Source organism: Terrapene carolina, unplaced genomic scaffold (genome assembly GCF_002925995.2).
Source record: "Terrapene carolina triunguis isolate 2854851 unplaced genomic scaffold, T_m_triunguis-2.0 Scaffold22, whole genome shotgun sequence".
NCBI lineage: Eukaryota > Metazoa > Chordata > Testudines > Emydidae > Terrapene > Terrapene triunguis.
Window position 1 is genome coordinate 14585397 of NW_020664373.1, and position 27740 is coordinate 14613136.

General features: G+C 42.3%; 1 protein-coding gene across 1 annotated transcript in view; it reads left to right on the top strand.

Annotated features, from left to right (window-relative positions):
* The first annotated feature begins 344 nt into the window (after positions 1-344).
* The window catches only part of LOC113406102 (membrane-bound transcription factor site-2 protease-like), a 40353-nt gene continuing 12957 nt past the window's right edge, over positions 345-27740 (top strand). Inside the window, exons 1-6 of the mRNA XM_026648814.1 lie at positions 345-744; positions 4454-4602; positions 6563-6701; positions 11907-12010; positions 20544-20671; positions 26177-26295. Coding sequence (XP_026504599.1) covers positions 424-744; positions 4454-4602; positions 6563-6701; positions 11907-12010; positions 20544-20671; positions 26177-26295 — 960 coding nt within the window. The 5' untranslated portion in view covers positions 345-423. The remainder of the gene's footprint in view (positions 745-4453; positions 4603-6562; positions 6702-11906; positions 12011-20543; positions 20672-26176; positions 26296-27740) is intronic.

The window sequence follows — 27740 nt, forward strand, 5'->3', positions numbered from 1 at the left end:
AGTCAACTGTGGTGCTCGCTGGGCATAGACTGGGGCCGTGCCCTCCTCCTCGCTGCTGTGCAGGGTGCTGGAGGGAGGCACGTGCCTGGCTTCTCCCCCCACCACCATGCCAGAGGGGGCTGCAGGTGACGGGCGCACAGCAGGTGAGGTCCGGAGCAATGTCACTGTGCAGCAAGGTCATGGCACGCTTCTCCTTCACTGCGAGCCCCCCCACCGAGCATGCGCAGCTCGAGCCCCACGCACAGCCCAAGAGGAGCTATTATTACGTGAGAAGCCTGGAAAGATCACTTCACTGCGCCTGCGCACAAGCCACAAGCGCTCCTCTCACAGCACCCTCCCTAGTTTTCGCCGGGGCAGCTCAGGAAGCTCAGCGCGCATGCGCAAACTCAAAGGTCGCAACCCGCTGAAGGCAGTAGCAAGCGCATGCGCACCAGCAACCATTCGCCGCTATGGATTTTCATGGGGAGGGGGAGACAAGGGAGGTTAGATACATCACGACGTAATCCAATCTCCCCGCGACCGGTTGTGCCGTCTCTCCCGTGTCCCATTCCCGGAAGTGTCCGACCAGAAAATGAGGCTGCCGCAGGAAGGTTCCGAGACACGTTTAGTTCCGGGGGCATCTCTGTATGCGGGAACCGCCGCTGCTGCCGCCTCCTCCTCGGTGCCGCAATGATCCCGATCCCGGTGGTGGTCTGCGTGCTGGGGGGCTGGTGCGTCATTTACCTGGCGGACACGCTGCTGAGGGTGAGGTCGCCGGGGCAGCGAAGGGCTGCGGGCCGAAAGGACGGGGGAGCGCTGGACCCCCGGCTGCATCCCGAGGGGGGAGGGGTCACTGTGGGCCGGCGGCCCCTGCAGCAACGAGCGGGGCGGGGCTGGCTGGGTGCGTCCCTCCCCCACCCCCCCCCCCCGCCCAAGTCTGTGGGGGGCGCCTCGCACCCCGGCCCAGGTTTGCTGCGTCCCGAGGCAGCCCCGCGTATCTGTCTTAGCGTCTTTAATACATGGTCACAGCCATAACAAGTAAAACAAAACTTCATAACCCACTTGTGAATGAAATAGTTCTAAAGTAACCTTCGGGGAGTGTTACGAGGCTCCTTTTTCCGTTTGAAAATGGCGGTGGAGGTGGTGGGAGGGATTGAAAGGTAAAGGGACAGGGGCAGGGATGTGTGGTGGGTTAAATTGCTGCATTAAAGGATGCGTTTCGCAGCTGTATCAAGGGACCCTAGAGCAGGGGATCTCAACCAGGGGTCTGGGGCCCCGTGGGTGGCCGCGAGCAGGTTTCGGGGGTCTGCCAAGCAGGGCCAGCGTTAGACTTGCCGGGGCCCAGGGCAGAAAGCCGAAGCCCCACTACATGGGGCTGAAGCCCAGGTCGCTGAGCCCTGCCACCCGGGGCTGAAGCCTGAGCAATGTAGCTTTCCAGTGGACCATGTGGCATGGGGCCCTGGGCAATTGCTCTGCTTGTTATCCCCTAATGCCAACCTGGCTTTTATATGCAAAAAAACAGTTATTGTGGAGTTTTTTAGCATGTTGGGGGGGACCTCAGAAAGAAAAAGGTTGAGAACCCTGCCCTAGAGCATATGGATTAGTGTCTCTTTTAGCATTTTTATAAATCTGGCTAAATAAATACAGTGGTCTGTATAGAGATCATGGAAGTACTATCGTCCACAGAGGAAGTATATCTTCATAACTAGCAAAACTTGGCTCAGTAAATTTTAATGTTGATGCTAGTTGTTTGTTTTGTTGCTCGTCCTTTGAAAGTAGATCCAAGTCGTTAAATACTTATATAAATGTAACAAACTTGAGAACAACGATTGTGAAAATCAAACATAGTGCTCCCTCCACGCTGTTCTTATTTTTCAGAGCAAAGGTCCTAATCCTGCAATTTTAATCACTCACGTCAGCCCTGATGAAACCTGGCTTATTCCAATAAGGCAAACAGATTTAGCTGTAGGCTAGGTGCAAAAATATTTTTAGAAATTATATAGGAACAAACTCTTAAAGATATTTTCTCTTAATATTTAGAAGATGAGCAGGCAGGAGTAATAAGCAGCTCCCTCTGCTGCTTGCCTTGATAAAAAACAAATAAAGCTCAGCGAATAATGAAAGCAATATTTGCCAAACATTTTATAGAAAAATATTGTGATGTTATGATTTAATAATTAAGCTGACAAAAAGTCCAATAAGCTATTTGTAAAAAAAATCAGTTATTTTAAAAAATTGTTCAAATTTTATTTGAGGAGATCTAGAACAAATACCAGCAAACAAACTTGAGCTAGGCACTCCATTCATTAGGAGTGGTTGAATACAAGGGGGAAAAAAATCCAAAATCTGAACTACGATCTTTCTTTCATAGGTAAACAAAAAAAGACCAGCCATCAGGCTGTCTTCTGATTTTAGCTATTCAAAGGCTTTTTTTGACAAACAATTTTGGGCTCCTATCCTGCAGTTGAATGTGGGCAAAACTTTTACACTTATGTGGAGACCCACTGAAGTAATTGGGACTCCAAATGGTCTGCCCATCTACATCTCATTGCAGGATAAGGGCCTTGAAATGGGTTTCTCAGTCTGTCTGAGCAACCATCCTTTTTCTTTTTAGATCCGCTTTGATACTGCTCATCCATGAGCAAAGAAAAAAAGAAACCATATGGTTTAGAGGCAATTGAGTAGTTGATAGCAGTCCTGAGAGGACTCTTGAGGAGAGCAGGAGAGTCCAGGAAAAATCCCAAAATTGAATATCTTTAGTCATCATCAGCCACCCTGCGGCATTCCTCCTGCACCCCAACCCCCTGCTGCACCCTCCTGCACCCCTGCCCTAAGCCCCCTCCCGCACTCTGCACCCCTCCCTGCACCCCTGCTCTGAGCCCCCTCCTACACTCTGCACCCCCTCCAGTCCCCCAGCCTCCTGCCCTGAGCCCCCTCGTACATCCCCGCATCCCTCCTGCACCCCAGCCCTTGCCCTGAGCCCCCTCCCGCATCCCAACCCCCTGCCCCAGCCCTACATTCATGGCCCTGCATGCAATTTCCCCACCCAGATGTGGCTCTCGGGCCAAAAAGTTTGCCCACTCCTGATATAGGCAGATCTCTGAATCGTTGCAGAGCCCCATTGTCTTCAGTCATACATCCTTAGAAAGTGTGGAATGTTGTCCTTCCTCCTAGCACAGGAGTGGGCAGGGGGTTGGGGTATTGGGAGGGGTGCAGCAGGGGGTTGGGATGCTGGAGGGGTACAGGGTGTGGCAGGGGATTGGGGTGCAGGAGGGGTTTGGGGTGCCGGCTCCGGCCCGGTGCTGCTTACTTTGAGCGACTCTGGGGTGGCTGCGGTGCACAGCAAGGCTAAGGCAGGCTCCCTGCCTGCCCTGGCCCCATGCCGCTCCCGGAAGCGGCCGGCACCACGTCCCTGCAGCCCCTGGGAGAGCGGGGGCAGAGGGCTCCACGCACGTCCTTCGCCTGCGGGTACCTCCCCCGAAGCTCCCATTGGCCACTGTTCCCCGTTCCCGGCCAATGGGAGCTGTGGGGGGGTGGTACCTGCAGGCGAGGGCTGCAGGGACGTGGTGCCGGCCACTTCTGGGAGCAGGGCCAGGGCAGGCAGGGAGCCTGCCTTAGCCCCTTGGCGCCATGGGGATGGCAATCCCACAGGCTGTAGTTTGCCCACCCCTGTCCTAGCAGATATGAAAGATGCCTTAGATACACACAACTAAGGTTAGGCTTTAACTTCTAAGATCAAGAGGCTGAAATTCTTGAGGAGTCTTGAGCGGGCTTTGTCAGTTACAAAAGGATGTTAAGGACCCTTGGGTGCTAAAAGGTATTCATATGGCTCCCCAGTATTTAGCAGGCATTCATAATTTTGAGGGCCTGTAAAAATGATAAGGGATATCAAGTTTATAATAAAATTAATAAGGCAAGGATCAGGTAGACCTGAACCATGAGAAGTTAAAGTGAAGCTAGTGTGAAGGGTTTAGGAAACTCAAGCAATTAGAGTTTAGTAAGTATCTGTTAGATTCACTATTATGTATTAAAGCTGCATAAGTGAGAATATGTTGGTGTGAGCTGATGTTATGGTCAGTACTAGAAAAGACGTGCTATTTGGAAAAATCTGTGGGGAAAAAGGTTTGTATTAACTTTTTGATCTGTTTTTCAGTGGGACACTGTCATTTATTCTTATAGCGGACGGAGTGCCGCCCCTTTGTATTGGCCGCCCCAAGCACCTGCTTCCTTAGCTGGTGCCTGGAGCCGGCCCTGGCTACACATTAGGCTCCTGTTATAAGGTTTTATAGTTCCTACAAAGTATGTGTTGTGCACAATTTATAATTTCATTATTTTTGGGTAGTTTACGTAAGTGTTGCTATATGCACACATACATACTCCCATATACTACTCTTCTCTTTGTTCTACTGGATGTCATTACATGAAATCTTCCTGAAAGCTGTGTGTCAAACTAACTTTCCATTGTTTCTTATAGTCATCTAGCTCTCTGAAAGCATCTTATGAAGATTGGCTGATGTCATATGGACTGAGCATCTCTCCTTTTCATATGCGATGGCAAACTGCTCTCTTCAACCGTCTATTCTACAGTTGGGGACGATGGAAACCCAGATTTCTTTATCTATGGTATAGTTTCAGAATTCTAGTTTGGCCTTGTATTGGACAAACACTAGAAAACTTTCTTCTTATTAATCAGAGTAACAATAATTATTACCACACTGCTAGTTTTAAAATGATCAGGTTATAATACAGCCTTGATAACTTAGTATTAAAACCACACAAATGTAGTTGCAGTACCAATCTTCTTTTCTTTCTCTTTTTATAAATCCGTATTTGGCAAAATATTGGCTGAAAAAATGGGGTGCTGTAAACATTGTAAATTTGTAGGTTATATATTTATTAGGAGAGCTTTTCATGTCTTGCAAGGTGTATCCAGCCCTGTACACTAAGCTCTACCCTGGTCACTGGAATGTAGAAGTTAATGGAAGTTAGGCATTTTCCTAATCTAATTTCCCTGAAAATTGTCAGTGCACCATTGATACTTATAGTTTTAGGGATTATGAAATACCCAATACAGAAATAAAAATTATTTTTTCCTGGTCTGCTCTGCTGAAGACTTAACATACTTTTTATTGTATGTATAGAAGATCCTCTTCTACTTTGTACTCTTTCAAAAACATTTATTAGAAATCAAGTTTTTGTTTATAAAGTATGTTTTCATTAAGGAGATGAACAAGAAGCTGAGCTGTAATAATTCTGCAGCATTGCCTAAAATGCCTGTTGGTATTTTGCAGCAGACAAAAGTCGCGCTATTATTACAATATTGGTATACTGCTTGCAGCTTTTTCCTGCAAGCATCTGAGTAGTCCCTTTGAAGTCAGACTGTATGCAAATAGTCCCATTTCAGAATTACACCTTTTGGTGGGGAGGGCAATCTGAGAAATCAGCGGAACCAAATTCAGTACTCTGGCTGGCCAGAGGCACACGCTTAAAAAGTTTCTTGCTTTGAGCCCTGACAGAAATCGGGCCACAAGTTTGGCTCTGTTGGCAATGCCATTTACTGGACATTCTAAAGCTATGTGGGGAGTTAGGGTGCATTGCTCACATTTTAGCCTATATCGATTCTACACTTTCCTCTGTTGGAATTTTTTATGCTCCTGACATGAGTGATATGCACAGTGGCTGTGTGGATACTTTTGGGGTGGCCAGAAAATGCATGCAAAACTGCGTTTCCAGCATTATTTTGCACTAACTCTGAGAATAACAGCTGAGAAGTCTTGAATTTGTCCCATTGTGTGTATTAATCTTTCTGTTCAGTACTGAACTTATTTTGCTGTTACTCTCAGTGGGATAGAAGTGAATAAAAGAGGAAAGATCTGCTGAGTTGATACTTTTTGTTACTGTTTCCTCTGATGTAAGATAACTTTGGGTTAAAATGGGTTTACATCAGTCATAAATAGCCTTTTTATAATATGTATAATATCTTATAGCAAAAGAGAACATACTGGCTTCCACTTGTCCCTTTTATTTTAATTACAAATGCAAGCAGCTTAAAATAAATGTGCTAACTGACTAACTCTTGATGAGGTTCAATTAAAGGTGATAGTGGAACAATGAAACTGTTGGGGGGGGGGGTGGGAGGCTGACAGAGACTTGCAATATTTTAGCTAGAAAATAAGCTTTATCATTAAATACTGTGCAGTACCAATTTCCCCTCCCACTGGTTAAGAAACATTAATAAAATTTTGCAAGCTATGAAGTTATGAAAATAAGTATTTCCTGTTCTAGTGGCATGGAAACAATGTGAATCACTGCCTAATCCTGACCCTCAACTGGATGCAGTTTTGTATAGCATTATGGCATTAATGTCTTCATTGGAGAAAAATGCAGTTCTACTCCTGTAGGCTTAAGCCTTCTACTGGATTGCTGATACTTTTGTGATGCTATACCAGATAGACAGAATAGCACTGGGGAAGTTTTGACCCATTGTTTGGTATGTTAGGCTGCACTGATGCATTTAAGTGTCTTCATGATATGCAGTTGCTCATTTGATGTGCGCAAGACCATTTGTTTCTCTTTGTTTCAGGTTCAGTATAGGAATGGTGTTTGGCATAGTTGCCATGTTTGGTTCTGTTGTTCTCCTTGGAAAGACACTGATGCAGACACTGACGCTGATGATAACTGAGGCCCCCGCAGTCCAGAATGATCGTATGTTGCAAGTCGTGGTAAGTGTTCCCTCTCTGTTTTTCAGCTTAAGAATTATAACCTATTCTAAACAGATGTCTTCATAGAAGATGTTAGCCTTTCTGATCTTTAAATCTTCCTACGCAAGATTAGAAGTCTCACCAATTATACCCAAAATTGCCATGTTCATATTCAGTCTTTTAAAAAAGAGGTAGCAACACATGAAAGAGTTTATATAAAAAAAGCACAGAGGAATTTGGAATAGATAGTATGCATGTTGAATACCCAGAAAGTGTTATAGTTACTAAGAATACTAATCAGCTATAAGGATTTGCCTCCACTCAACTATTTAGAATCCCTACTTTTTGCAAGTAGGGGGTGATGGGTTTGAAATTAGCAAAACAAGCCATGTCTGTAATTAGCAAAAAGATGAGTGTTTCAGTTTGTTTTGGTTCAGGATGTCGGTAGAAGAGGAAAGAAAGGATGAACAACTGTTCAGGATAGTGGGAGGCAAAGATTATATTGTGAAGCTGATTATACACTTGAATCACGCAAGGATCATTTGTCGAGTTGGTGATCTGAGACAGGGATTTTTGTTATCTCTGTTGGCAATGTCTGGTTACAGAGTTAATAACATTGTATTCGTTTGTTGCACGAGTTCCTGATATCAGACACTAAATCATACAGTGCAAGAAGAAGAGAACTATTTTGCAAAATGGAAGAGTTTGCATTTAAAATGTCTTATGTCTTATTTTGGAATATCTGTGGCAATGAAGAAGGAATGACATCACCTTTATAAATAGTTTTAGTTTACAAGAAGGATTATCTAGCTAATTTTATTTCCTCTCGTATAATAATCTGACCAGAGTGCATCTGGCGTCCCCCGCACTCATATAAAGTCATGTAAGGTTGTTCTGCACAGTTTACATCAAATTTTATTGAATGTTTCCAACTGAATATTCTTATATTCTCTTTCTGTCGATGTAACAATTCTGAAAGAAGTTAAGGTTCACTCTCTCTACACATTTATATTATATTCTTGTACAGAAACACCACCCTAGCTCCCTCATTTTGTGATCATAACATGGAATTGATCATGTCATGACTTTCACAAAATGGAAGGTCTTTGTGACATACCTCTGTTAAGAGGGGAGGGGAAAAGAAGGGAAAATTAAAACTGAACCCTTGGGATATAACCTATCCATGTGAATTGGATCCATGAAAGTAGAGACTTAGGTTTAATATCCAAAATTGGAATGGACTCCCCAATGATATGAGGGCTGCTAATATCAATACATTTAAAGCAAGGATAGAGAAGTATTTAGAGACACCTAATTCAGAGATATGGGTGAAAAGCAAGATTTTCCTAGGCAGGTTTGTGATTCTTTTTATATTCCCTATTCTATTCTTTTACCTTGAATTGTCACAACATACTTTTTAACCCTACCTTTCAGAGTTGCTGTATATTGTGCTATTGCCAGATGTTTAGAGGGAAAATGGGATGTACTTTTAAAAATAAAACAGATATAGTTTGTGACTTTTTAAAACTAGTTGTCCCATCACTTCAACATTCCAAAGGAGAGGAGGTGCTATATGTCTGCTGTTTTGTTTTTGCACCCCTCTTCATTGCCTACTTTTTCCCTCAGAGACCATCATGATCTTAGACCTTTATATGAAGCAGAAGTCTTCAGAGTGGAGTGCCATTGACTTACTCACATAAATCCAAATAGCGGTAATAAAGCGATTCAATACCTGGTGGCAGAAGCGTAGTCCCAGTGACAGGAACAGTTGTGTAGGACCATCTCCAATTATAGCTGTAGATCAGCCATCTGTCTGTTGCATACCAATTTGATTATCTTTTTATAATTATTATAAGGTAAGTAAAGGAGAAGTGCATAGACACTGTACAAAAGAATAGCTGCTGAGCTCCAAAACCACAAAACTAGTTAGTCCCCATACTGTAGCTGTTGGCTTAATAAACTTTATCTATATAATATTTTCTGCTTCTGTTCTCTGCCTCTACTCTTATGAGTATTTGCATGAAAATAGAATGTTTGTCTCTTTAGTGATCTTCCTCTTCTGCTGATTATTCTCTACCAGTGGCTTACTATGGAAATTACTGCAACTGTCAGAGGTGTGAAAGAAGCATCATAACAAAGGGTCCTCTTCTCATACAAATGCCTTTAGTAGAATTTAGAAAATCAAGACCTCTAGAGATAACATTGTTTCCTAACAGAATGCTATTTTCAATTTCCGTATATTTCATGAAGGATTAGATTCCTTTTAAATACCATCCTCCCCTGGCCCTCCCCAGATAAGATGGGAAGGGATGGGATGGGGAGAGTGGGGGGGTCCCGGGGCTAGGGGTGGGGTCATGTGGGGGGTGGTCACAGGGGTTACTCCCCTGACCCCCAGCTTCCCCTCCTCCCCCCCAAAAAAATTTCCCCACCAGTTGCTGTCCCGGCCCGTCAGGGTAAGCAGCTGGCATGCCGGGACACTTTGTTTACTTAGGTTTACCTCCGTTCCTGCGGACGCGAGGTAAACAAACCATCTCGGCCCGCCAGCGGCTTATGCTGATGGCCCGGGAGCCAAAGTTTGCTGACCTCTGAATTATAGGGTTGGCTTATGAATGGGTCATAAAAATTTTCCATTTTTACTTATCCATTTGCAGGGGGGAGGAGGTCGGCTTATAAACGAACCGGCTTATGATCGAGTATATACGGGGTATATCTTAAAATAGGTTTTCAGACATTGAGTCTAAAAACCGTTCGATCCCGGGAAGCATCCTATATTCATGGTAGACTCATGATGCCAGCTTTCAGTGCTAATAGCACTTTGTCCTTGTATATGTCTGAGACATCTCTGCTCTTCTCCGCAGCTCTAACTTTAAATTAACACCACCAGTTGATGCAGAAAATACAGAAGGTGCTTAATGTGGGGGAGCATGGCTGGCTTCAAATTGGTAGGGTGCTATAGTCGAAATTCTAACTCTGCTTCCCTGAGGAGCTCTCTCTCAGGTGTGGACACTGTAGGACTGTGGTGCCTATTGCTGAGATTGGCGTCATGGTCCTACTCTGCTGATAGTGACAGGCCTAGTCATAAATATTCTCTCTCTATTCTACTCTGCTTTCCTTTCCCCTTCTTTTAAAAAGGATTTTTAGTTTTATTTTCGTTGCTTAATTTTTTATAACTTTAGGTTAAGTCAGCGGTTCTGTGGGTCAGGACCCCAAAGTGGGTCGGGACTCCATTTTAATGGGGTCGCCAGCGCTGGTGTTAGACTTGCTGGGCCTGAAGCCCAAGTCTCACCCCCCGGGCCAAAGACCGGGGGTTTCAGCCCTGGGTGGCGGAGCTCAGATCAGGGGCTGGAAGCCCTTGGGCTTGGGCTTTGTCCCACCTGCATGGGGTGGTGGGACTTGGGCTTTGGCTTAGTCGTGTGTCTCCCCCCTGGCTGGGGTGGCGGGGCTCAGGCAGGCTCAGGGTTCGGTCCCCCCTCCTGGGGTCATGTAGTAATTTTTGTTGTCAGAAGGGGGTTGTGGTGCAATGAACTTTGAGGAACCCTGGGTTAAGTGATTAACGCCTCTTATTGATTCCCACCTCCGGAACCAGTTTTTTCAGAGGCAAGTCTTTCTTTTTTTGTCACTTCCTTTTTTTGTACCACTCCTCTTTTTCTTTTATTCAGTTTTCTCCCCATCTGTTCTTTCCCACTCTCTTTACTGCATTGTCCTGCAGTCTGTCTGTACTAATATGGTTGATTTCTGCCTCTCCCCATCCTTACGTCTATCTTCATTTTCTGCTTCCTTTGTTTCCTGTCTTCTGTCTCTTTGTCTGGCTTTTCCCTGTAGCTTGTTCTTGTGTTGTTGATTTCCTCCTTGGATTCTTCAAGGTAGGTGCTTCTCTAAAATGAGAGAATGAAATAAATTTATATGCTTGGAATTCTCTGATTGCATCAAAATATTGCTGGTGGCGTTTTGGTAGTTTAGTATATCGTACACTGCAGCTTAAAAGCTAAGGAAAATTACAAAATGGCTGTCTTACTAATTGCTAACATCAGCTTATTGCAATGTTGCCAACACTCATGATATTCTTGTGTGTCACAATTTCAGGCCAATTTTGGAAGGCTCTGGTGATAAAACACAGGCAGTTCAGTCATCTTGCCTGCACTGTTTGCAGTTCCCCCTTTTTAATACTAGAGGTCACTATTTCAGTTTGTGCTGCTGGTGGTAGCCAGAGCAGCTGCCTTCATTACTGGGGTGCAACCTCTGTGCTCTGAGGGGTCAGAGCCCAGGTGCAGGTGCTGCAGAACTGAGCATTCTCCAAGCTCAGCAGCAGCAGTGACCTCATGCTTCCACTGCAGTGCGGAAAGCAGGGGGTTAATAAAGGTAGGAACTCAGGGCGGCCTTTTCCCCTGCTGGCTTGGAACTGGGAGCAGCTCTTGGAGCCAGCCAAGGGACTAGGGAAGTCAGTTTCAGCATGTGTAGGACAGCAGCCTGTCAGTGGTAATGGGGAGCAGAGGGAGTCCGAGGCAGTGGCATCTGTCAGGAGAGGAGTCAGGGAGGGCTCCGAGCGGTGGGGAGAGGGGGGCCTGCATTGTTTGTGTGCACACATTTTGTATGCATTTAAGGTTGAATTTTCAACCTGTATTTGTCACAGCCACAGTGGGAGTGATCAGAAGGAGTCCACAAACAAGAGGAGAGACCAAAAAACATGATTTAAAAAAAAAAATCTCATGATTTTTAGGCCAATCTCATTTTTGGCATAGTGACTTATGATTTTTGGACTATTACTGTTGTTCCAATACAAAAGCGGTTGTGATGGATGAGCAGCGATTGCTACAAGAGTTGCTGCAGAAAGTTGTAAACTGGTGTTTGCAATTTCCATGATTGATTTATTTGTATACCATTTCTGTGTAAATCTGAATACACTTCTGAAGCTTAATGAGAGTTAGGGCAGTTTCTCCCATGATTTGTCATGTGTATTTAGTTTGTTTTTGTTTCGTTTTTTTTTTTTAATCAGAGTGTTTTTAATCTTCAATAAAAGGTAATGAAAGGCTTAAACAATTTTTTAAAATATATACGGTAGAAAGGGCAGAGGGGTCATTTGATAGTTCTGTTCATAAAGGGCCCTTGTCTTGCTTCTGGTCTTTAAACAACTATGTTGCAGTAGCATGTTTAAAGGCAAAATGATCTGTCTTTGTATCTCTTAGTATCCTAGTTTGTTTTGTTTTGTTGTCATGCCTACATGAACAGGTGCCTGGTGTTAATCTGCCCATCAGCCAACTGACGTATTTCTTCACTGCAATCCTCATCAGTGGTGTTATACATGAAGTCGGCCATGGGGTGGCAGCTATTCGGTAATGCAAACTATTTTTCTCTTACTACGTGCCAACAAAGCTTTATATTCCTGAGTATTTAACTACAAATGAATATGATTAGAGTTTATATGGTTTATATATACAATTCATTTGTTCTCTTTTTGTAATTGTATTTCATGGTTTGTGTAGATTGTAAGTTTTCGAAGTGCCTAGAGTCATGGCTGGGTGCATAGAGTTTTAAATAAATGTCTACTGCACAGATCATCAGTATGGACTTTCACTTCTTTAATGTACTGCATTGCTTCAGATTTAAGGTTAGCCTTCCATTAATTTACTTTACTGTTAACCAAGGTCCTACATTTTGTGTGATTCTGTAGCTGTGGAATTTGCAAAGACACTGTGCATTGTTACAGAATGGTGTTCCAGAATCTAATATTTTATTCTCAAAAAAGTTTCCAGCTCTTTATGATTGTGAAATGAATCCTTCATGATTGTGACTTAAATGTAAAGTGATGAAGGGCTGTACCAAGAGGCTGAAACTGTAGTTCTGAGAGATGTGACTTTCTGCAGTTAATCTCAGTGGATGCATAATGATATTTTAAATGTCAATGTTAACTCTTTTACTGGTGATCATTTCAGCAGAAACCGTTATCTGATGTGCTTAGCCATTAGTGCTAAATGCTGTGGAAGATATCAGGGCGGGGTTCCTAGGTGGTTTGGAGGTCACCTTTGCCCACAATGGGCAGGGAAGGAGAAGAATCTCCCTAACCTCAAAATCAGCAGCTTCCCCCAGGGTGCCAAAATCCCAAACAGCTTCCCTCATTTTCGTGCGTCAGAATCCCCAGCTTTGTCTTGTCCAGCTGCCAAAACCAGCTGTGCATTTCAGTAGAAAGGTTGGTGGCATGTTAATAGTTTGACAGAAATATAAAGTGAACCAAATGCATATTGAAAGAAATAACACAAGAAATATCGTACTGGTTATATTGTTTGTTTTCTTAGTCAGGTAAAAAATCCTCAAAGTTGAGATTTACCTGCCAAATTTCTGGTTTGCCATACAGGAATACTACAGAAACCAGGGACCCATAGAGCAGTGGCTTGCAAACGTTTCCAATTGCATCCCTTACCAGTCACAGAATTTGTTGCGCCCTGCCTCCATTTCTTGAAATCTGAAACTGGTTTTCACGCTTGAAGGTGACGGGGAAACACAGAGATGAGACTGTTCATTCATTCGCTTCAGTATTAGTGTGTCTGAGTCACTCAAGAAGTCCCAGGCTCTCAACTATTATTATATATGTTGCCAGTTTATGTCTAAATTTTATTAAAGTTAATGTTTAAAATTAAATATACACAAGTTAAGAGGGAAGGTACTGTGCATCTGGGGTCAGGCTTGAGTTATGAGGGATTACAGGCATCGGTTGCAAGGGTGAAGAGATACATACATATCACATATGTATAGACCCAGATTGGGGTGCAAGGGTTTTTAAAGTGTCAGTGGATAAGTGGGCTCAGGCACACCAAGTCAGTATTGGTGTAGCCAATGAGTACGTGGCTGGGGTGGGTCCCTTGGCTCGTCAGGGAAGGAAGTGGGTTGTTTCCCTGCTCAGCGGTCTCGAGTACTCAATGTGGTATTGACAGTGTCCAGTGATGTGGTCTGTATAAATATTAAAAATCTTATTAAGATGATGTTAAAAGGGAAAAAAAGTGAACAGAGTTTGAGCATAGAAGTTTCTGGTTATCAGGGAATAACATGCAGATTATCGAGGGTGCAAAGTTTGGTTTAAGATCAGGTGGCATAAGGAATACATAATCTGCAGTATCCCCAATTGGGGGTAAAAGGTTGGGTCAAAGTACAGGCATTGAGATATGAGGGTATGAAGTTCATAGAGTGGCTATGTTCGGGTATGGAGTATAATGAGTGGATATGATGATGAGGATGGATTGAAAAGCTAACTGGTTCTGTAGTATGTTACTCGAAAGATACTATTTTGTCTTGTCTTTAGCCCAATGTTATGTAGAGAACTGTTTCTTTTAGACAATAATTGTGACGGCAAAACTTCAAAATTAAGGATCTTTACATTCCTTGAGCCTTTATTTTTTTGAGCTGCACAGGAAAGAACAGAGAGATGCCAGCCTTGAGTTAGGTACAGGAATCATCCTGTTGGCTCAGCACAGAATAATTCAGGATGGCCATGGGGGAATATGCTGTGGGTTTCACTTTGGTATGTGAGTTCCAACAGGGGCCATTGTGTGGCTATGCCTAGCTTATGTGCAGGGGTCTAACCTCACACCTGTGAACCACTAGCAGATATAGTAGCAGAGCCTCCTGTCTCATGTTCTCTAGATAAGAATCCTCTCCTGTTGGTGTGTTGAATGATGGAGAGAAGTGATGTTCTGTGCTTTCTTCCAGTACGTTTAGTCTTTAATTTCTACATATACACTATGCATTAATCAAGTTCTTTTATTAGAATCTGTTTCTTTGGCTATCTGTTGTTGTTGTCTGTAGGTCTTATGCCTGTAGCCATATTTCCTTGAGAGCTGCTGAGATCACAATTCACAAACTAAGAATGGCAATGGTTTGGTCAATATTTGAAAGGGAGATATCAACTGAAAACCACTCTTTTCAGTTAATACCTTTTAGGCTTTCCCCTTCAGCATAAATTTGTTGTAATACAACATTGTGATGCTTGTGTCACAACATATCACTATATTAAATCAACCCCAAAGACATTTTTGGCAATTAATGCAAGATGTGGGATAGCAGTGTCATAATCAGGACTTTTCCTTATAAATGGGAACATGTGGCATTCCTTCCTTTATGTACTGAACTAGAAAGCCCCACCATTCTTTTAAGAACATATGACCGGCCATACTGGGTCAGACCAGTGGTCCATCTAGCCCAGTATCCTGTCTTCTGAGAGTGGCCAATGCCAGGTGATTCAGAGGGAATGAACAGAACAGGTAATTATCAAGTAATCCATCTCCCTTTGCCCATTCCCAGCTTCTGGCAAACAGGCTAGGGACACTTCAGAGCTTGGTTTTGCAACTCTGCCCATCCTGGCTAATAGCCATTGATGGACATATCCTCCATGAACTTATCCAGTTCTTTTTTGAACCCTGTTATAGTCTTGGCCTTCACAACACCCTCTGGCAAAGCGTTCCACAGGTTGACTGTGCTTTGTGTGAGGAAATACTTCCTCTTGTTTATTTTAAACCTGCTGCCTATTAATTTCATTTGGTGCCCCCTAGCTCTTGTGTTATTAGAAGGAGTAAATAACACTTCCTTATTTACTTCCACCACACCTGTCATGATTTTATAGACCTGTATTATGTCCCCCATTAGTCGTCTCCTTTTCCAAGTTGAAAAGTCCCAGTCTTATTAAGGGGCTTATTGTATTGTAAGAGACGTCGGAAGTATGTGAATAGGTGCTCCTTGCTATATGTCTTCTAATCATCCTGAATCAGGGACAACAATCCCGACATGTCTTCAGGAGCAAGTCTAGGGGTAGGGATGGGGTACTTACAACTGGGGCCTGACGCTTTATCAATGGCTGTTCTAGAACCCCTGAGGCATGCTTCACGGGCTTCTCTGGTACCTCGCCCATCTAAGTCACCCTCAAGGCAGTGACACATTTCCATTACCATTCTCAGTACCGATCAAGTACCACAGGTTTTAAAACCAGACCCAGACCCAGTTGATATAGCCTCCTTGCAAACATCCTGACAGCCCTCTGAATACATCTTCATCCCCTCCCGTTGAGGCAACAGTGTCTTAATCATTGTCCCTGATTCAGGATGATCATAAGACATATCAAGAATTATTAAAAAGAGTGGCTAGTTCCCTAAAAATGTTGTGGAAAACCCCAGCATCTCTTCCACCCACTGCTAAGAGAACAGAGAGGAGATACCAAATGTCATCCCAGGATCAAGAATTTTTCTAGTCACACACTGAACCGAAGGTTCTTTGATGATGACTGCAGTCAATGAGAAATCATGTCAAGGATGCTCCAAATCCACATCTAAGGATAAAGATTAAAAAAAACTTTCTTTTTCTTCGAAGAATTTATATGACCTCATGGTTACAGTTTCGAATTGCAAACTACCTGGCTCTCTTAGCCAGTTACGTTTTTTCAGTTTGAGACAATATGGCTAAATTCATTGACAGATTGCCAGATGACTTAAGCAAGAATATCATCAAGCCATGATTAATGAAGGTCATTTAGTAGCAAGAACCTTGCTTCCAGCAGCCTTGTATGGTGCAGACTCTGGCTAGTGTCATGGCACGAAGCAACACTCCACTAGGTTGCAATCATCTGGGATTCCAGCATTGGTCCACTGGACAATCAAGGATCTCCAGTTTGAGGATCCTAATTTGTTTTCATGGAGGACAGACAAGGCACTGTATTCCCTAAAAGATTCTAGGGCAACTTTTAGGTATCTGGGGACTTACACTCCAGTCCCTAAGGGGAAGTAGTTTCATCCTCAGACTCTCCAAAAGTATCCATTGTACCCTCTAAGGCAACCTGAACAATTGAAGAGATTCTGTAAATCCCAGAGTTGGAGATCATCAACTCCTCCTTGTTCTTCAACTTAATTGAGGCAATCTACAACATCTGAGCAGTCTATTTAACTTCTTAGTTGAGATCAGCGTACCACTGTGTGAAGATCTAATCTCTCCCATCCCTCCCTTTGGCAACAAATTATCCACCTCCTAGGTGCTCGGACCCATATTACAACCAGTCACTGGGTGTAAAGCACTGTGAAACTGAAGTTTACCTCTGAAGTTTATCTCTGTCCCTCCTCTACATCCGTCTTCCCTGTCCCTTTTCAGCTCACAGGACGGCTCTCATTCAAAAAGTCCAGTCTCTTTTACAATTGGGTACTATAGAATATAATCTTCCTCAACATTGGGAAGGGGATTCTATTCCCGATACTTTCTCATTACAGAATGCAAGGGAAGCCTCAGTCCTGGTCTGGATCTGCGAAACCTAAATACATAAAAAAGATGTTTCACATGGTTATCCTACCCTCTATTATTATCCTGTCCCTAGATCCAGACGATTGGTACACTGTCCTCGACGTGAAGGACACTTACTTTCTGGCCGTTCAGCAGAGCCACAGGCAGTTTTTAAGTTTTGTCATGGTGAATGTACATTATCAGTTCACAGTTCTCCCATTTGGTCTCTCTCCAGGTCCTTGAGTCTTTACAAAGTGCATGTAGCAGTTCACCTCACAAAGACAGGTGTTCACGTATTCCCTTGTCTGGATGACTAGCTGATTTGGGATTGATCCAAATGTCAGGTGGAGGTCAGCATTGATAAGATCCAGTCCTTCTTTCGTTCCTTGGACCTGCTGATGAACAAGGATAAGTCAATGCTGTTTCTTGTACAAGGATAGATTTTTATAGGAATAGTTCTTGACTCCAATTCAGTGAGAGCATACTTGCCTCTGGCCAGATTTTGGGCAGCATTGAACTGTGCAAACACTTTAAGGCCCATCCTTGTACAAGAGTAAGGAATTGTCTGACACTTCTAGAACACATGGCAGTTTGCATGTTTATGACTCAACATGCCCAATTTCATCTCCAGGGCGTGCAGGAGAGATTGAAGTTCATCTACCATCCATCCCACCTTTTGCTGGGCATGCTGACTCATGTGCCTGCAAATGTCTTGTCATCCCTGGATTGGATGGACCCTGCCAGTATATGCAAAGGGGTTCTTTTTCGTCCAGCCCTATCTTCCAGGACTGGTCATGGATTCCTCCTCCCTGGGATGTGGGGAGCTCATGTGGGGACCTCCGATTCGAATACTTTGGTCAGATCAAGATATCACTCTCCACATAAATGTTTGAGAACTACAAAGGATTCACCTGGTATGTCAGGAATTCCTTCCGCACTTCGAGGGATGCACTGTACAGGCTCTCATGGACAACACTGCTGCTGTGTTCTCTTAGTACAGGGGGAAAGGTGGCAGTTCAAATAGCCTTTGCTAGGAGGCTATAGATCTTAAGCGTTTTTGCATCAACAGTGCTATTGCACTCAAAGCTTTGGACCTACCAGATGTTCACAGCTATCTGATGGATCATCTCAGCAGAACATTCAGCAAGAGTCATGAATGGTCCCTCACAATGGACATAGCAGGATCCATTTTTCACATGTGGAGAATGCCAGAAATAGATCTCTTTGCTACTTGATCGAACAGGAATTGTCACCTTTCTTGTTCAAGAGCAGGTCACAACTTGGGAACTGTCAGATGCTTTCTGTGGTTAGTTCCTTAGAGCAATCTCTTGATGCCAGATACACTTACTTGATGAAATGGAAATGTTTTTCCATATGGTTCCAACAGGGAGGTATTCCTCCCATGTGGTCTTCCCTATAGCTTATTCTGGAATATTTACTCCACCTAAAGGGAAAAGGGCTCTCTATCAGTTCCATGAGAGTTCACTTGGCAGTTGTTTACACGTTTTATCCTCCTATAGGAGGAAGGTCTGTTTTTTTCCAACCCAATGACTGTGATTTTTTTGAAAGGACTGGACAAACTCTTTCCACCTACGACGGACCCCATGTATCCATGGGATCTAAATCTAGTTTTGTTGACTCTAATGGATCCACCTTTGGAGCCTATGGTTGTGTGTTCCTTTTTACATCTCTCCATGAAAGTAGCATTCTTGGATATTATTACCTTAGGTAGGAGCATAGCAGAACTACGTGCTTTAGTTGCTGGCTCCCCATCCCTCCCATATATAAGCTTTATATAAAGACAAAGTCTATTTGCAACCTCATCTTACATTTCTGAGTAAGGTAGTGTGGACTTCCATCTTAATCAGAGGGTCCCATCACAAGAAGGGCCAAGCCATATTCTTCCTTTCTCTCACCTTTACTGTGACTGTGCATGTGGCTAGCCAGTAGGTATGTGCAGCTGCAGAGATTCTGGCAGTAGAGATTTTTTTAACCAGATTATATCACATAATTACTTAACTATTTGTTATACTGTTGCACTTTATTTTCACTCATGTTCTGTGGCAAAGGTTCTGAGCATTTGAGTTTGGATTGGATTTTAAGATGCATCTTTGGAAGAAGTGAGGCTTTCTCTTTCCTCCCACTTTCTCTCCTTCCTTCTCTTTGTCTCAACTTTTCTCTTCTAGTTCAAGTCTTGTACTGTAATGTCACATACAGACGCTTCCCTGCATTTAGATTTTATTGAAGAGATGTGCTGGGAGCAGTTTGTCAAAGTAGTGCCGCATGGGAGCCCATCATGCCTGTGCTCTGAGACCTCCAATTCATTTCCAGGACCATTTCAAGATGATGATGGTTTTGACTGATGAAGTCCTGAATGGTTTGAGTCCTAGCGTCTTTGCGAATATGGCATCTGTCCTCATGTGGTACTGCAGCAGTTGAGATCAGTGCTTTACTAAACTGTCACTTGCTGTAAACTGGAAGCAGCTGGTGGCAAAATGATTTCAGTGTGGGACCTTTGGTTCTGGAACTCTTTATTGCCCAGGGTTTGATACATGAATCTGTTGGCCATCAGGACATGTTGCAAAGCCTATTTCCTCCCACTTTCTTTCTCACTTCCCCGAGCTTATGAATAGAAGTGGAGGGAGTGTATGTGAGCATTGGGGTCATTGTTGATCATCCTGTTTTATAGATAGATGTGATGGGTTAACTGCTTTGGAAGGATTTATCATTGTTTATTGATTCATTCAATAAGCTTTGTACCAGCTTTTATTGTACATGTACCTCAGTCATATGATAAGAAACATTTGAAATATGAGTAAATAAATAAAATGTTAAGCCATGTATAGCATGACAGCTTGGATACAGGACTGGTCCATAATATTCACATCGGAACAGACAGGAGCTACAAAGCCTGTATCAAACCCTGTGAAAATCCTAAGGTTCACATAAACTTTATCTAATCATTCCAAAAATATAACTCCCATTTTAAAAAATACTAATTCGAAACTCTGATGTGGATATAAACCCCACGCATCCTGTCAGTTAATAATGCCCTTTGACTTCATTCATCCTCTTTTTTTTTTCTTCTCTGTGTTATGTGAATATTTGAAACTTATTTTTCTCTTTTCAAGTGGCACTGCCCTTCTTTTAGCTTGCAAATTGCTTTTAAGTGCATTTAGGGAAAAAAGTGATAAATTCAGGAAAATACAGGTGTTGCGAGAAAAGCATTTCTGTTGTTATTTCTAAGTCGTTCTTGAGCAAGATCAGTTCTGGTCCATTTCATAATTGACTCCTAACTGTAATTATTTTTTACTTAACCCCCTCCCCCCAAAAAAATTAAAACATAAAAATCTTTTTAAAAGATGGTTTTTAAAATAATCATTTATTTTCTGTCTTTCGTTTACAAATTTTGGTTATCCTTTCCTTCTGTTTAGAATTGGGTACTTACACGAGAAACAAAGTTTAGCTTAATTAGCTTTTAAGCTAGTATTTTGTGCTAAACTGAATTTCATACAGATACTCTAAGATTCTATTGTGCTCTAAAATGTAAGAATCGTTATTTTGTATTATAGAGTCATTGGTTTTTGGTTTGCAGTAACATTTTTCTTTTTTCTTTAGAGAACAAGTACGGTTTAATGGATTTGGGATTTTTATCTTTATTGTATATCCTGGAGCATTTGTCGATCTTTTTACCACCCACTTGCAACTTATATCTCCAGTTCAGCAGTTGAGAATATTTTGTGCAGGTAACAGAGTCTGTGTTATGTTAAATATTAATCTGTCCAACAAGTTGTTGTTTTGCATGTGTTAGTATTGGTTAACACTGAAAACACCTGTCATGTTTTTTTTCAATTCTTGATGGTTTTAGTCTAGTTACTGGTTGATAAATATCCTTATACAGAATAACATCTCTAAAATTGATATCACGTAGCACCCTATTTGGCAATCTTAGTGGAGAGTCCAGGAAATGAATGGGCAAGCAGCCTAAAATCTTCTCTTCCCCCTAAAGGTGGTCCCTCTGTTTTGAGACTGAGATACATTGTTGGGTGATGGGGAGAAAATTTATAGTACCACTGCCCCTACTGATCTAGTTTGGGTTTTTGGGTGGTTTTTTTTCCCAAACAAGACTTTAGTCTCAAGGATGTGGAACAAGCTTAAAAAAAAGAAAGTTGTTGTATGCTAGATTCAATTTGGGAATAAAAAGTGTGGCAGAATATCTGTAGGAAACATTTTGGAAGTACATCTTGAGTTTCCTGGGAGGTCATTTTAAAAATGAATAATTATAAATAATAAAAGTTAGGGTATCCGTTACTACTGTCTTTACACAATATAAATAAGTACAGCATAGCTTACAATAAAGGCAACAAGACCTGGTAAGTTCCAGCAATGGGGCTGTGATTCTCCCGAACCTGAGAAATCTTACTGGGTTTCTTTCAGGGGGAGGAGAGGTATGGGAAGGGAGAATGGAATAAAATCAGGTAAAAAATGGGTGTTTACATGAAATAAACTACAAAATACACACTGTGTGACCCACCATTTCTGGCACCCTTATTCACATTGAATAATACTTAATTCCACAAGTACTCCTACTGAATTAAATGGAAGCACTCTTGCAGGTGTCTCTTAAATTCCTTTTTCCATTTTAAAAAAATGATACTGTATGCTTTGGAATGGTCAGCAGCACCAAACTTTCTAACTTCAACTTCAGTGCATTGATCTAGAGCAATAGAAAGCATCTTTTAAGTGGACATGTCCTATATTCTTTATTTTGTATATTTCTAAATACTAATAGTAAAGCCTTGAAGCACACTAGCTACATAATGAATAGCCAGTACAGTACGGTTGAGAACTGCTGATCTATTCTATGATTTTAAGGTTGCCCTCGGGAAGGAAAGGGGGCTGAAACACACACAAAAGGAAACACAAAATTCTTTATTCAGCTTGTAGTTCAAAATGATCCTGGAGTTATAAACTCTATCACCTGTCTGGTGCTCCTTGGATCAGAGAGACCTGCAGCTACCACACAGTGGAGCTCCTCCACCAATGCTGTAGGAATTTGGAGACACAGGGGTTCTATTACTACTGGGGAAAGTGGTATGTTGGTCTGCCTAGTGTACTGCTGCTTTATAAAGACTCTGGAAATCTGTTGTTTCACTGAGTACTGTAGCTGTAATTTGTTGCAAAAGAGCTTTTAAGAAGAGCACACCAAAGCTAAGCAAATAATTCTATATCCCAAACATATCAATAAACCAAAAACTTTCAGTGTAGATATGTTGACCTTTTTTTTTTCTTTTTCTTTTAAGCTGACCATTTCTTTAAAAATCAAACATAGTCCAGGTCAAACCCAGCTAGCCTAGACAGAATTGAAAAAGAGGAAGGGTCTTCATTGCAACTGCTCCCCACCATTGCATTCTGTATGGGAGCAAATAACATTTGTAAGCTATGATTAAAAATGAATTCTGGTTTTTTTTTTTTGACTAATAAATGCCAAGAACATAGAGTTACCATATTGGAGCCCCTGAAAAAGAGGACACTCCAAGGGGCCCCGGCCCAACTCCGCCCCTTCCCCAAAGTCTCCGCCCCCTCCCCTGAACGCTCCGCCCCCCTGCTCCTTCCCCTCCCCTGCGTCCCGCGAATCAAATGTTCGCGGGAAGCCTGAAACAGGCAGGCAGCAGGTAAGCTGGGACTGGGGTTGGAGGGGGGGAGCACGAGGAGACGTGGCCCAATCTGGCCCCCCCGGCCGAGCGGCTCCCTCCGGCGGCTGGCCAAGAGGCTCTTGCCCCGGGGGCCCCGGCCCGGCTTGGGCCCTAGGGCGCCGGCCGAGCACCCCCAGCCCCGGTCGCTCTGGCTCGGCTCGGGCCCCAGTTCCGGCCGCTGGCCAGTGGCCGAGCACCCCCGGCCCTGGCCGAGCGGTGCTGGCCGAGTGGCGCCGGCCGGTGGCCGAGCACCCCCAGCCCCGGTCACTCTGGCCCAGCTCGGCTCGGGCCCCGGTTCCAGCCAGCGGCCGAGCAGCTCCGGCCCGGCCCTGGCGGCTCCGGCTCAGCTCGGGCCCTGATTCCAGCTGAGCACCCCCGGCCCCACCGGCCCCAGCCACGCGGCTCCGGCCCGGCCCCGGGCCTGGCCGAGCAGCGCCGGCCAGCGGCATCCCAGCTCGCAGCTGCCTCCTTCCGGGCTCCGGCTGCTGCTGTGCTGGGGAGAGCAGCGGGAGCCGGGAAAGTTGAACCCCGGGGAGGAGGTGGTCCCCTTACCATGCCTCCCTATTTTCCCGGACATGTTCGGCTTTTTGGAAATTCCTCCTGGACGGGGATTTGAGGACCAAAAAGCCGGACATATCCGGGAAAATCCGGACGTATGGTAACCCTAAAGAACAACTCTTGCCAAACTTGAAACAGGAAAATGAAATGTATGTAGTGATGACGGGTAACAGTAGAGGCAGATTGCCATGGCCATACTTGAGTGAACAGTTATCAGTTACTTGTATCAAATAAGTGCATTTTGATACAGCTAATAATGCATTTTAAAAGATGATTGGAGTATTTAATGAGGATTAAGCATATTGTGCATTAAATTTTACTAAAAGCTTCATTGTTTGGCATTGCTTATTGATTGTTTATTTGAGGAACTGAATGAGCTTACTCCAATTTTTGAAGACCTGAAATCTAAGTTTAAATAACAGAAATCGAATTTTATTATGATTGCTGAAGAAGTAGGGAATATACATTGAAAGTTTCTTTTGTAGGCCTTTCAAACTTTTAAGATTAAAAAGTATATTTGTTGTGCAGCAGATGGCATCATAAGTTCAATAATATTGAATGAGTGTTAAAATAAAGGTTGAGATTTGGATAAAAGCAAAGGAATTCCATGTTATCTATTTATTTCCCCAAGTGAAAAAATATTTTCTCAGAGGCGGGTACATATCTTGTAGCATCTTTGAAACGTCACTGGAATGTATATATTTTTTAATGAGAATTAAGTAGATTTTAAGAAATTGTTTGAGTCCTCAGGTTGGGTTTGTTTTTTGTTGTTGCTTTCTGAAGTCTTTGTCTTTTTAAACATATCAAAGACATCATCAAGGGTGCTGCCTGAGATTTACCTTTAAGGAATGTAAATATTTTGACAAAATTAAGTTGACCTCCCAGCCTCTCCCTTTCAGACCTTTTTTGCCTTGCAGTGTCTGGGATGGATAAGATCACTCCCTCCTCTAGATTTCTTTGCCCCATTCCCACATAATGAACTGTACATCAGTGGTTCTTTTTTTTTATCCTGTTTAGTTTTTCCTCCCTCTCTTCTTTCCTAACTTTCTCCTTTTATTTCTTTAGTATTTACACAAATCTTTCATCATAAACTTTGAGGATCAACTTCTCCACTGCCTTGTAACAGGCTGCCAAATCAAAATGGTAGCTTTTTTACTCTTGCTTTGCAAGGTGCAAGGCATAGGAGGATCAGCCTCTTAAACTTCTTGCTTTTTGATGGTATCTAATAATCCATCGTTTAGTAGTCTGATTTATATAGGGTTCTTCCATAGACTGCATTGATGTCAGTGGAAATGTATAAAAGTTGAGAGAGATGAAAAATGAAAAGAAACTCGAACACAAGTTGTCAGTATTACAAGCTGTACTAAAACAGTTGTGTTGTTTTTTTTAAAAATGGCCTGAAAGCTAAAATAAAATGGCTGTTGCCAATTTGATTTATACTGTTGTTTTGATTATTTTATTTTAGGATGAGGGGAATTAATGTTCAGGCTTATAGTTTAGGTGCCAATTTTAGTTTCAGCCAGATGTGATTTAAAACCCACATGGAAAGAAATCCCTTTAAAAAAGAGCTATTAATGGAAATGACGACAAACTTGAGCATTGCACAGATAGAACTTTCGTTCATGTTCCCTTTCTGTGGCCTCAGAATCCTGAAGGAGAAATCAAATTGTATAAAACACATAACGATAACTCACAGTGAGTATCCCAAGGGATTATCATGAGATTCCATTGCATTTTATGATTGCTCCATTATATACAGTGGGGGATGGAAATGAGTTTAAAAGATTTTGAGATTAATCTTTCTCTTAGGCAATAAATCATTACAGTACTGTAAATGTGGAATTGGATCATATCCTTCTCAACAAGATAAGATACTGTAAGGAAACTCCATCACTGGAAAGTTGCTATGAATTGGCCACACAGAATACTTGTCCAAGCAAACAAGTAGAACTGGAAAATTTCTGTGCTAGGTGTTGAAAGTAACTCTGGTTTTGGCTTCCTAAGTTCACTCAGCCTCCTGTGAAGCTTATGTTTGCCTTAGTAAGAAAAGTGATAGACTACGAAGTTCTGATTGCACAAGCTAGTTTCCTGGGACAGCTTCGGGCCCAGATTTTTCCACTCAACATTTTATAAGTGTTTTATTAAGGACTTGGGGCTAGTCCACACTAAGCCCCCAGTTCGAACTAAGATACGCAACTTCAGCTACCTGAATAACGTAGCTGAAGTCAAAGCATCTTAGTTCGAACTTAAAGGTCCACATGCAGCAGGCAGGCTCCCCCGTCAACTCCGCCCACTCCTCTCACGGAGCAGGATTACTGGCATCGACGGCGAGCACTTCCGGGATCGATTTATCGCATCTAGACAAGACGCGATAAATCGATCCCAGAAGATCGATTGCTTGCCGCTGAACCAGCGGGTAAGTATAGACGTACCCTTAGTGTAACTTAGTGTATCAGTCTCTTCCCTGCTTCCTTTTTTGGACTTATATTCTCCCCCACTGAATATATGGTACCGCTGCATAAAGAAAAGTCATTGTATAGTAGTTGATTATCAGTTTAATAAAAATTAAACCACCCCAGTTCCTCTCTCTTCCATTTGAATTATGTGGTGATGTGAATTCTATGTGGCAGATATCAGCATGATGCTTGCTATGGGTTTTTTTTAAAGAAACTCTAAAGCTGCACAACCAAAAGAGTACTTGCTTTGGCTCTAATACTATAAAGACTTAAGCACTTGAATAACTTTATGAATGTGAATAGTCTCATTGACATCAAGGGGGCTACTCATGTTTGTAAAGTAATTCATGTGCTCAAGTCTTTGTAGGATCGGGGCCTTTATCCATAAATCAGCAGGCTACTCGTGTTCATAGCTACTTGCAGTCATTTCAGGAAAGTTAGTTGGAAAGACACTGATATTTTACAGTTCAGAAACACTTTTTTGTTAGTTACTTGTGCCAGTGTTTCCTTAAAAGGTTAATATTTTTTATTCTCTTCGTAGGTGTCTGGCATAATTTTGTTCTTGGTGTTGCGAGTCTCATAGTTCTGTTCCTGCTGCCAGCAATTCTTTTCCCATTTTACTACACAGGTGTTGGGGCACTTGTCACTGAGGTCACAGAGGTATGAACAGGTCTTGAATGATTTATTATATGCTAAGTGACCTGAAACATTTCATTGGGTAAAATTTGATTACTGCATGAACAGTGTAAAAATCCTTCTTCCAGCATTTGAAAAGAATGTTGCTTCAGTTAAGGTTGCGTAAAGAAATCATATAGACAAACATACTTTATTAAACCACAGAACTAGCATTTATAAAAAATTTCAGTATTGGACCATAAAACATTTTGGATAGGGTATCCAAAGTGAGTTAGAAACACAAATCCCAGTGACTGTCAACTGGACTTATGCTTCTAAGTCCCTTTGGCACTTTTGGAAATCCTACCCTCCTTCTGATAACTCAAACAATAAAAAGAAATGGTCTATAAAGACCATTCTTTAACTACCAAGTTAATATAATTTACTATGTGTATTTTATTAACATTTCAAATTATTAGTGTTTTTACTTAAAGCAACACAAAGTACACATGAATAAGAAGTATTATACGTCAATTAATTAAAAATGGTAGTGGTGAATTTTACAGGTTGATTTGCCTGTTTTTCATTTGTTTTATTTTAATCTTAAACTTATTTTATTTAACGAATAAAGATGTATTTTTATCTATTTACCTTAACTGAATATTTCCTTTCTTTCTGATGTTAGATTAGTAGACTTTTGGATTATACAGCCTTAACACTTAGTTAATGAAGTTTTTCCATTTGTTTAGTTTTCTGTATAGACAGATAATTTTATATTTATATTTCACTGTCACAGGACAATCTTGCATATAGTACCGTCTGATTATGATGGTTAACATGCTAGAAAAAACAAGTACAGTTTTTAAAAAATGATGGAGAATTTTGTGCATTCTCACATGACCTTGACTGGGTTTATTTACACTTGAAGTAGAACAGGCAGTTGATTTTGTTCCTCTCCCTTGCTCCCATATGTAGTCCAAGCTTGGGCCCCAATCCTGCAAACACATACACTAGAGTGAACTTCAGTTAAGTTTTGTGATGGTTCCAGGATCCACTTGCATGGATCCAGTGGCAGGACTGGGGCTTTTGTGTAGTATAGGCTACCACTAGGTGAACTGAAAAACATTTTTAAAAAATCCTGCAATACTCCACAGGATCCAGTATACTCTATTCTTTGAGAAACACACACTGTTTAGATGACAATGCCCTGATTTTCAATGATAGTAAAAATCTATAATGAACTTGCAGCCTTAGTTTTGTTAAATTAAACTGAAGTCAGTCCCAGCTAATGAGAGAGAATAACGACCACACTGGTTCAGTGACCCAGTGTCAGTGTAACGTGAGAGATCAGAGTTAAGACTGTGAGGTTGATTCTTCGCTCTCTTAGTCAGTAGGACCTGGGAGCACAATGGAGGCAGCTTGCTGAGCTTCTGGAAAGGGAGTACCTCATATCTCTTGAATAATCAGCTACTCAGAGCATGATTGATAGA